The sequence below is a fragment of the Aquarana catesbeiana genome, linkage group LG05 (assembly GCF_042186555.1).
Source record: "Aquarana catesbeiana isolate 2022-GZ linkage group LG05, ASM4218655v1, whole genome shotgun sequence".
In the NCBI taxonomy this organism is placed as follows: Eukaryota; Metazoa; Chordata; class Amphibia; order Anura; family Ranidae; genus Aquarana; species Aquarana catesbeiana.
In genome coordinates this window covers 378,732,198-378,743,313 of record NC_133328.1, presented here as the reverse complement: position 1 = coordinate 378,743,313, position 11,116 = coordinate 378,732,198, and the positions used below count along the sequence as shown (strand labels likewise).

The 11,116-nt window shown below is 40.5% G+C and overlaps 1 protein-coding gene across 2 annotated transcripts in view; it reads right to left on the bottom strand.

The window, feature by feature from the left end:
* Positions 1 to 844: 844 nt before the first annotated feature.
* Positions 845 to 11,116, bottom strand: part of FARS2 (phenylalanyl-tRNA synthetase 2, mitochondrial) — a 649,181-nt gene continuing 638,909 nt past the window's right edge. For both annotated transcript variants that reach the window (XM_073631001.1, XM_073631002.1), the window contains exon 8: positions 845 to 1,059. In XM_073631001.1, the coding sequence (XP_073487102.1) occupies positions 921 to 1,059 (139 nt within the window). In that variant the 3' untranslated portion in view covers positions 845 to 920. The remainder of the gene's footprint in view (positions 1,060 to 11,116) is intronic.

Sequence of the window (11,116 nt, the reverse complement as noted above, 5' to 3'; positions counted from 1 at the left end):
ACTACAGGTTTCTTTAACAGCTCAAAGTGTTTGTTTAAAAAAAAAACAATATAATCTCTGGTGTTGCTTGAGGCCCATCCCTGACAGATGGTCCAATCATCCAATTTCACAAAAAAATTACTTTAATATATTAGCCATTAATTAACTACCCAAATGACATAATAAGCATCACTCATTTTGTTCACTGAATGAATATACATCATGGATGGAAAATGAGTCATTCGGAATGTATATTGTTTAAAAACAGAAGTAATGTTTTTGGTTTAATAAACATTCTTTGATTTCATTCCCTCTTTTGTCCTTTGGCAGATTGTTTTGGCCTTGCTAGACATGTTGTCTTTAAGAGAGACAGACTGTAAACATTCTCAGCATCATCTGTGCCGCCAAAGGGCTTCAAAGCCATTTGTGAATTACGTTTTCACACTGCGTTCATACTGGCCTTTTATAACCAGTAAATGGTTTGTTTAGGACAGGCATTTTACTAGACTGTATAATTCCATACTTAAGATCACACAAGGGATTTGCTAAGGGGCTTTGAAGGCAGGCCAAAAGCTGGAAGGCGCCCATAAGCCCAAACACCATATTAAGCAGGTAACCATGAACAGCACTAGTAATAAATGTGTAAGATAGCCAAACTCGGTATCGTATTGCAGAAAGTCAAGACAATGCTATTCAAGGACACAGATCAAACTTATAAAGTTGTGTCTTTAAGCTCTACGGCATCTGTATACAATAACTACTTAAAAAAGTCATTTTGTATTCAAAAGGTAAAACATCTATTTATCTAGAGACTAAGAAGGAAGACAAACAGACATAAAGACACTGTTAAAAAAACAAATACCCACAGACTAAATCAATTGTTTAATACATTATAAAGCAAGAAAGTCTTGATTAACAGTTTACATTATTTATAAGTTGATTTAAAATCTTCCTTCCACACTGAGCTCTTCTATTGCTGATTGTCCAATTTTCTTATGTAATATGCTGACTTCATCTTGTGTCAGAGTGCGCTCCATGTGTCGATATTTAATGCGGTAGCAATGACTAACTCTCAGGGTCCTGGGAAAACAATAAGCATAGTATTAATTACATCAAAAAATAAAAAGGATTTTTTATAAATTCAACAATGTGCAGCTATGCATACCATTTGTAAAAAATAAAATAAAAAATCTACAATGAATTCAATATTTCAGTGTATTACAGTATTTTAAGATCGATTGAACCCTTGCTACGGTAACACAGTCAGGCTGCCTATACAGTATTTAATATGGGGCTTTTACTTTTTTTAACTGTGCTTCAGAAAATCTTAAAAACCTTGTGCTGGCAGCACACAGAAAAGTGTGACTGATGCTATCTCACAGAAAGCAGTTGCCCTGTTCTCCAGTGCTCTAACTGGCATTTTCCCTTGAACACTGCTCTAATAAACAGTGTTCCCAATCCTCTAGCTGAGCTGTTGATTAGAGCAGTGTTTAGGGGGGGCATGAGAGACCACTAGAGAGCCCAGTGGATGATTTGTGTCACAGCCATGGTCGACACAGGGTATTTTAACTCTTGCTGCAGCCCTTAAAAAAAAACAAGGAGCCCCATATGTATTACTTACCATCAGGCTCCAGTGGCTTATATATCACTGACCCAGACCAAGAATGCAAACCAGGAGTGTGGGCTTTACTATCATGACTTAAGCTGGTGCAGAAGAGCTAATACTTCCTTATTAAAACAATGACATCAAAGGGGAAATCTCTCTCCTATAATCTTGTGTGTCTACTGCTTTTAAAAGAAGTGGGATTCCCATTGGGCCCACATAATTCTAACTAGAGGCCTAGCAAGTGGATAAGTAAAGGTTCCAGAGGATCCCTTAAGCAATTTACATAAGAACAGATTATCTTATAATAGATTATACTATTTTCAATCTACACTGCCTCCCTGGGTCAACTGATAGCCTCCCATGGCTTCCAATACCACCTCTACGCTGATGACACCCAAATCTATTTCTCTACCCCTCAGCTGACTCCCTCTGTCTCCTCACGTATCAGTAATTTACTCTCAGATATATCAGTCTGGATGTCTCACCACTTCCTTAAACTCAATCTAGCCAAAACCGAACTTTTAATTTCCCTCCCCATGCCTCTTCCCCTGATCTCTCTGTCAAAATCGATGGCACAACTATAAGCCCATCCCCACATGCCAAGGTTCTAGGTGTAGTCCTAGACTCTGAACTCTCCTTCAAGCAACACATCCAATCACTGTCCAAATCTTGCTGCCTCAACCTCCGCAACATCTCCAAAATACGCCCCTTTCTAACCAATGACACAACAAAGCTCTTAATTCACTCGCTGGTCATCTCTCGCCTTGACTACTGCAACTCCCTTCTCATTGGCTTACCTCTACATAGTCTATCACCTCTTCAATCCATTATGAATGCCGCTGCCAGACTCATCCACCTTACCAATCACTCTGTGTCTGCCACTCCTCTCTGTCAATCCCTCCACTGGCTTCCGCTCGGCCAAAGAATTAAATTCAAAATTCTAACAACTACGTACAAAGCCATCCACAATTTCGCCCCCAGCTACATCACTTGCTTAGTCTCTAAATACCAACCTACTCGTTCTCTTCGTTCCTCTCAAGACCTCCTGCTCTCTAGCTCCCTTGTCACCTCCTCCCATGCTCGCCTCCAGGCCTTTTCCAAAGCCTCTCCAATCCTATGGAACTCCTTACCCCAATCTGTCCGCTTATCTCCTACTTTATTAGCTTTCAGAAGATCCCTGAAAACCCTTCTCTTCAGAAAAGCCTATCCTGCCCACACCTAACAACTGTACTTTTTTTTTTTTTTTTCCCATCAGCGCATCCCCCACAGTTATTACCTTTTGTCTCCACTTGACCCTCCCTTCTAGATTGTAAGCTCTAACGAGCAGGGCCCTTTGATCCCTCCTGTATTGATTTGTATTGTAAGTGTACTGTCTGCCCCATGTTGTAAAGCGCTGCGCAAACTGTTGGCGCTATATAAATCCTGTATAATAATAACAATAATAATAATAATTATCTTAGCTGAACAAATTGTTAGTCCATGATGAACGTTTGCTCACCATTGATCCTCCCAAGCTGGTGGAAACGTCAGTTCAGGCAAACTGATACTTTCTCTATTAATCCCCACTCATCCCATTTATAAGACATAGAAGAATTAGAAATATCACTTATAAGATTAACCCCTTCCTGAGCAGCCGCCACAGTTATACTGCAGCAGGTTGGCTCCCCTTGGCGAACCATCGTAGTTATACATAGGCTCGCCTTTTTACCACTAGAGGGCACGCCGCAACGCGAAGCCGATGCGCATGCCCGGCGGTTGCGATGACACATAGAGACAGAACAGAGATCTGTCAATGTAAACAGACAGATCTCCAAGCTGTCAGGGGTGAGGAGAGCGATCTGTTGTTCATACTAAGTATGAACAACGATTGGTCTCCTCACCCAGGCAGTCCAATCCCCCACAGTTAGAATCATTCCTCAGGTAACACAGTTAACCCCTTGATTGCCCCCTACTGTTAACCCCTTCCCTGCCAGTGACATTTACACAGTAATCAGTGCATTTTTATAGCACTGATCGCTGCTTAAATGCCAATGGTCCCAAAAATGTGTCAAAAGTGTCCGATCTGTCCACTGATAAAAATTACTTATCACTGCCATTACTAGTAAAAAAAAATAATAATAATAAATATGCCAAAAGTCTTTCCCCTATTTTGTAGAGGCTATAACTTTTGCACAAATTAATCAATATATGCTTATTGCGCTTTTTATTACCAAAAATATGTAGAATACATATTGGCCTAAACTGAGGAAAAATTGGGGATATTTATTATAGCAAAAAGTACAAAATATTGTGTTTTTTTCAAAATTGTCACTCTTTTTTTGTTTATAGCGCAAAAAATAAAAACCGCAGAGATTATCAAATACCACCAAAAGAAAGCTCTATTTGTGGGAAATAAAGGACGTCAATTTTGTTTGGGTACAACGTCACATAACCGCGCAATTGTCAGTTAAAGCGATGCAGTGCCGTATCGCAAAAAATGGCCTGGTCATTGAGCAGCCAAATCTTCCGGGGCTGAAGTGGTTAAAGTGATTGTAACCCTAAAAAAAAAAAAAAAAAAAGATTGTGTTCCTTTAAAGCTAAGTGACCTCCCACTGTTCTCCTCCCCTGATCTAAGGATTACAGTGGCAGCGGACAGCACAGCGGTCACATGACCTCCAGGCAGACGTCCGAGGGGAATCTCAACCACTCACGCTGTAGCCCTTAGATTGGGGGAGGAGTGCGGCGGCAAGTCACGTGACCACTCAGAGGTGATCTGAAATAACATATTTAGCGGCATCATTTTAAAAAAACATTTACACTGTGTAGTATACCTTATTAGAGGGGGCTGGTAGTAATCCTACTCTCTGACTTTACAACCACTTTAAGCAGTATTAATGACAAGAAATAAACAAATGGGAGCAAGCGTGCTCACTATTGATTGCACAGATTTACAGTCAATGCAAAAGACTAGGATTGTTAAAAGCCACAGTAAAATGTTTAATCACCCTGTCAATCGCAGTGAAAGATCTTCCCATCTACGGGCAGCCTTCGCCTTCCTTAACTTTTTCAGATCCGCGCTATAGCCGAATGACGGCTACAGCGCGGATCTATTTTGCCAGGAGTACGTCTACTGACGTCCTCCCCTTTCAAAGCTGGCCATGCCACCTGAAGGGGGCGTGCGGTGCGTGCTATGATCACCCGACTCAATGAGACTCGGGTGATCACAGATCCCGGCTCCTTACCATATGATCAGCCAATGACAGCTGACACATGATGTAAACAGAGGATCGGTAATTGTTTTTCTTTTCTTCTCACGTTGACAGCGTGAGAAGAAAAATAGCCGATCCCCGGCTTCTCTTTGAAGGGACATCGGTCCCAAAGAGGAAGAGGCGAATCTGCCTTATATGGGCTCACAAGTTCCACCTGCCAGTGCCACCTGCCAGTGCCCCCAATCAGTGCCCACAGTAGTAAGTGCCAGCAATCAGTGCCACCTATCAGTGCTCACAAGTGCCACCTATCAATGCCCACCAGTGGTGCCAATCAGTGCCTCATCAGTGCCACCCAGCAGTGCTGCCTATCAGTATCACATACCAGTGCCGATCAGTGCCCATCACTGCCACCCATCAGTGCCAGCTATCAGTGCCACCTATTAGTGCCCTTCAGTGCCGTCCATCAGTGCCACCAGTGCCGCCTATTATTGCCCATCAGTGCAGCCTATCGGTGCTCATCAGTGCAGCCTATTAGTGCCCATCAGTGTAGCCTCATCAGCGTACATCAACGAAGGAGAAAAATGACCTGTTTGCAAAATGTATTAATAAAATATAAAACGGTTTTGTATTTATTTTTTTAGATCAGTCTTTTTTAATTTTTTTTAACAAAAAATAAAAAACTCAGAGGTGATCAAATACCACCAAAAGAAAGCTCTATTTGTGGGAAAAAAATGATAAAAATTTCATTTGGGTACAGCGTTGTATGACTGCGCAACTGTCGTTCAAAGAGTGACAGAGCTGAAAGCTGAAAATTGATCTGGGCAGGAGGGGGGTTTAGGTGCCCAGTAAGCAAGTGGTTAATCTAAAATGAACAGCAAAATAAAAATAGGCTGTGTACAATGTTATATGTAAAATATAATATCAAATACCTCAATCTTTAAATACTGAGAACCGTATTTTTAAAAGGTATAGTATAGTGATTTGCATTTATTGGTAGTAATGATGAGTGAAAACTTGGTGTATACATGCTGCTGTTTTATAAAGAAACCTCTGAGCAGACTCCCTGGAGTACTGAACTGATAAATTGTCTGAGTGGTCTACTGGAACAGATACAACTGAAATGAAATACACATGAGTGTGTATGTATGAAGACAGCATGAAAGAGATTAGTGCTACAGATACGTGAACTGTCATATGAAATTGGCGATTTTGATGTCTTCCAGATATTTCCTGATGCTTGCATTTTGTTTTATATATTTCTATTGATTAGATAGATACTTCTGCAGACATAATAAATGTGTGCAGCATGAACCTCAAATGATTTGCCATGTTTTAAAACCTACTCTGTACCTTTACAAAAGGGCAACCTACCTTCCTTTTTCTAAGTCAAAAACATAACACATGTTGCAAATTAAGCAGGAAATCGCTGAAAGTGTGTCAGTTAAATTTACTGTAAAGAACAGAAGGTCAGTTGCACCTCCAGTCTTGTATTCTTAAGAATTTGTTCTACTCAGTTGAAATACAGCAACCCTTTGGTCTACTGAAGCCCTTTATTAAGGTTACTAATAGTGTATGTTGTTCATCTTAAAAAGGGGATGACAGAGATAACCTTACTCTCTCCATGAGCTTTAGAATCTTTAGTTTTAGCAAGCTCTGCTCTCCAAAAACTAAGGTCCAGTAATGAGTATGTTACATAACTGGCTGGTTCTATGGTAGCATGATACGATTTACTTTTCTGACAATTTGTTTGTAAAAGGCACACAGAGAAAAGCAAATACTGTATCAGTGGAATAGAGGTTAAAACAGAAGACCAAGGGGAAAAAAGTGTAAAAGAGACGCCATGAAATCTTTACTTAAATGAAATGGCAACTAGACATGATCAACACTAACAGTTTTGCACCTGATTTGGAGCAATGTTAGGCTTGTTTACCATGCAATGTGTATTTAAGACATAGGGATTTGTTCATTAAAAAAAAAAAAAAAACATTGTCGGAGACATCTGCCAGCCATCATGAAATCTGACTGTACTTTGATTATTATTTAAATTTTCTATAATTTTTAGCACCATTTAGTGGCCATAATGCAGTATTTTTCCTGATTGAGGTTCCATAAAAAAAAACACACTACGGCCACTAAAGCTGACAACCATAGGAAATTAACATATAGCAAACCCCGCTTCCTCTATCTTTTACTTTTGAGGTGGCCATGGCTATGTATCAGTGATTGTTAAAAATGGTTACCATATGTGCCTGCTAAAACTTTACAGCAGTACAGTAAAACCTTGGATTGCGAGCATAATTAGTTCCGGAAACATGCTTGTAATCCAAAGCACTTGTATATCAAAGCGAATTTCCCCATAAGAAATAATGAAAACTTAGATGATTCGTTCCACAACCATTTATTCGTAGGTCTTTCAGTTTATAGCCCATATAAAAAGATCATAGCAATGTGTGTAAAATGTCCATTTACAAATGGCAGCCTCTACAAGGGGATTAGAAGCAAAATCCAGCAAGAGCTACAGTGCATAAAAGAGAAGAGAGGTGCCTTTAGGTGTAGCAATATGGTTACAATTAATGAAAGTCCAACATTTAGCAACTCACGTGGTTGATGATTAAAACCCGCACATCTAAGTATGCAGGCATCCGGGGTAAAGCTGTCCACATAGACCATACTCCGCACCACCGGCTCTCACCTCCGTCAATCTGCAATAGTGACCAGGAAGACTACCTTGCAGTAGAGCGATATGAAAGCGAGGCTTGAAGAGCTTGTGGAGCACAGTGTGGCAGGGATGACATCAATGGCGGTGTGGAGGATAGTCTATGTGGGCAGATTTACGCCAGATGCCTGCATACTTAGATATGCTTGTTTTAATCATCAACCATGTGAGTTTCTAAATGTTGTACCTTCATTAAATGTAACCATATTGCCACACTCAGAGGCGCCGCTCCTCTCTTTTATACTCAGTTGTGACTTGACGCTACTTGTATATCAAGACATCGCTTGTATATTAAGTCAAAATTTATGAAAAGATTTTACATGTCTTGCAAAACGCTCTCAAACCAAGTTACTCTCAAACCAAGATTTTACAGTATATTTAGGATACATACTAGAAAATCATCACTATATGTAAGGGGTTTTAAAACGTTCTAAACAAAGAGCCACTGTCCTTAAAGCGTTTATTAACCCCCCCCCCCAAAAAAAAAAAAAAAAAAAGCATTTTATACAGCACAGTGCTTGTGCTGTGTCATTTGGCCCCCTGTATCACCTGTAATACCTGGCTGATCCTGCCTGGTTTTACTCTCCCCCCTGTACGCTAACTCCGATATATCAGAGTTGCTGAGCCCTGACACCAGAGTCATCCGTATGTGTCTCCGTCATCCGCAGCCTTCTATCTATCTCCTCTGTGCTCTCTCCCACTCCCCTTTTTGCCTGTCAGCTTGTGACAGTGCCTGCCCCCTCAACTCCTGCAGCTCAAATAACTTTCACATCTTCATACCATCCCATCTGTGTTCTAATCCTGTGTGCCCCTCTGTGAGTGATTTATTAAAAAAAAGTCTGCTATACCTCATTTCACAGCTCTTCTTAGCAATCACATGATCGGCTGGCTCTCCAGAGTGATTAAGCAGGGAATACGGAGCCCCGTCTACTGCATCTATCAGACGGGGAGAGAAGAAAGCCAACCGATCATGTGATCGCTGAGAAAAGCTCTGAAATAAGGTATAGCAGGCTTTTTTTTAATAAATCACTCACACAGGATTAGAACACAGAGGGGATGGTATGAAGGTGTGAAAGTGGCTTAACAACCACTTTAATACTTTACGGCTTAATTCACATGGGCACTGAAACACATATTCTATGATTGGCCATGTGCTGTTTTCAGGCAGGACATCCACTTTTATGAGGACACAGTGTCTGCATAAACACAGCCACTCATATCAATTTGACAGCTGTGCAGGGAAGCAGACAGTGTGCATTCAGAGCCACACACCTGAACCCACATGACTGTCAAAATTAGACAAGCAGCTTTATCTGTGAATGCTCAAGCCACCATAACACCTGGCCCATTCATGGACTATGGCTCTTAGCATCCATGTGAATGAGGCTCAGGTGGCTAGACTGTGGATAGTTAGAGTAGAAAAATACCCCTGTGTCAATGGGAGTACACAATGCCCAGGTTTTGTGGTTAGTGGAGATGGAATATTGTTGGTGTCAGTGGAAGGGAAAGTGCCCCATCATTGGTATAAGTGGGAAGCATAGTGTGCCATTGTTGGTGTCAGTGGTAAAAACAGTGCCCCATTATTGCTTACAGTGGGAGGAATAGTGCCACATCATTGGTTTCAGTGGAAGACATAATGCCCCTTCATTGTCAATGGGAGGTATAGTTCCCACAAAGTCAAGTTAAAGCAGAAGTAAACTCTCCTATTGCTTTCATCCAAGGAAGCTGCCAGATTGGCCTTGTTTGATCTTCAACTGCCATTATGCTGTACATGTGATCAATTATGACACCAGCCATTTGATGGTTTGGCATTTTGGTTGAAAGCACAACCAAATGTGACAGCTACATTCCCAGAACTATTTTTTTAAACTGTTAAATCGATGGGTTTAGCTCCGATTTTAAATGCAAGCAAAGAACCACATATGGCCTACAGACCACATTTCAGGAACCACAAATGTAATAATATAAGAGAATTTCAAAGTCATACCATTTTTTAAAGTATGTTACATGTACATAGTTATGAAATCTTACTATCCACGTGTGACATGATCAGTGGGTTTGCTTAGAGAAGAGGCTGACCTACAGCTTCCTTTTTGTTTCCTGACCTATGCAAGCACCATTTATGTGTCATATGATGATTTTAATAAAAAAAAATGCATAAGTGGAAGTTGCATATGGTCTTTCTATGAAGAACCACGTTTCATATGTACAGACTATAAAACAAGAAAGGAAAGATGATTTCAAATATAAAGAGCCATCTGTATCATCTGAATATCTGCTGCACCCTTCTTAGTTCTCTTGCTAATTTCAGCTATACATATTTCGAGGTGGACAAAAGAAAGAAACAATCAAGAAAAAAAGTTATTACAACGTGCAGTGTGAAATGCTCTTAAGATAGGTACAGCCCTGGAAAGGATACTATGGGGTTGATTAAGGCGGAACTTCAGTTATTTTTTCATCTTTCTATCTATTAAATCTTCTGCCCTTACTATCCAAAGTTGTTTTAACTTTGGATAGGTATTTTCTGCCAGTAAATACCTTATACAGCCCACTTCCAGTTTCTTGTCTGGTAAAAAGCCTAGGCTTATGACATCATGCACAGCTCTCTCTCTCACTCTCATGAGCGTTTGCCAGGAAGGGAGGGGGGATGAGTTATAAGAGCGCCAATGAGAGCTGCAGAGCTGGAGCTGTGCCTCTGAGTGTCTGTGTAAATCCAGGAAGTGAACAAGCAGCAGCTTCAGCTGCCCACAGTTAAAATGGTTGCAGCCAGAATTAGTGGAGGGAGATTTCTGCAGCATATTTGACAAGTACAGAATAACAGTATATATAAACTATGTGGTGGGAGGGAAGCTTCAGAATGGCAAAGATGTTTGTATTACAAATTATGTGAGCAGACTGCAGTTCCTCTTTAAGTACTAAAACTGGAGATAGCAAAATCTGCTCTGTATAGAAACCAATAACCTTCCAGTTTTTTTTTTTTTTTTTTTTTGTCAAAGCTTAATTGAACAAGCTGAAGTTAGAAGCTGATGGGCTACCATGTACAGCTGTACCAAATTAAAGCCCTATATACAGTGGGGATGGCAAGTATTCAGACCCCCTTACATTTTTGACTCTTTGTTATATTTCAGCCATTTGCTAAAATAGTTTAAGTCCATTTTTTTCCTCATTAATGTACACACAGCACCCCATATTGACAGAAAAACACAGAATTGTTGACATTTTTGCAGATTTATTAAAAAAGAAAAACTGAAATATCACATGGTCCTAAGTATTCAGACCCTTTGCTCAGTATTTAGTAGAAGCATCCTTTTGATCTAATACAGCCATCAGTCTTTTTGGGAAAGATGCAACAAGTTTTTCACACCTGGATTTGGGGATCCTCTGCCATTCCTCTTTGCAGATCCTCTCTAGTTCTGTCAGGTTGGATGGTGAACGTTGGTGGACAGCCATTTTTAGGTCTCTCCAGAGATGCTCAATTGGGTTTAAGTCAGGGCTCTGGTTGGGCCATTCAAGAACAGTCACGGAGTTGTTGTGAAGCCACTCCTTTGTTATTTTAGCTGTGTGCTTAGGGTCATTGTCTTGTTGGAAGGAAAACCTTCGGCCCAGTCTGAGGTCCTGAGCACTCTG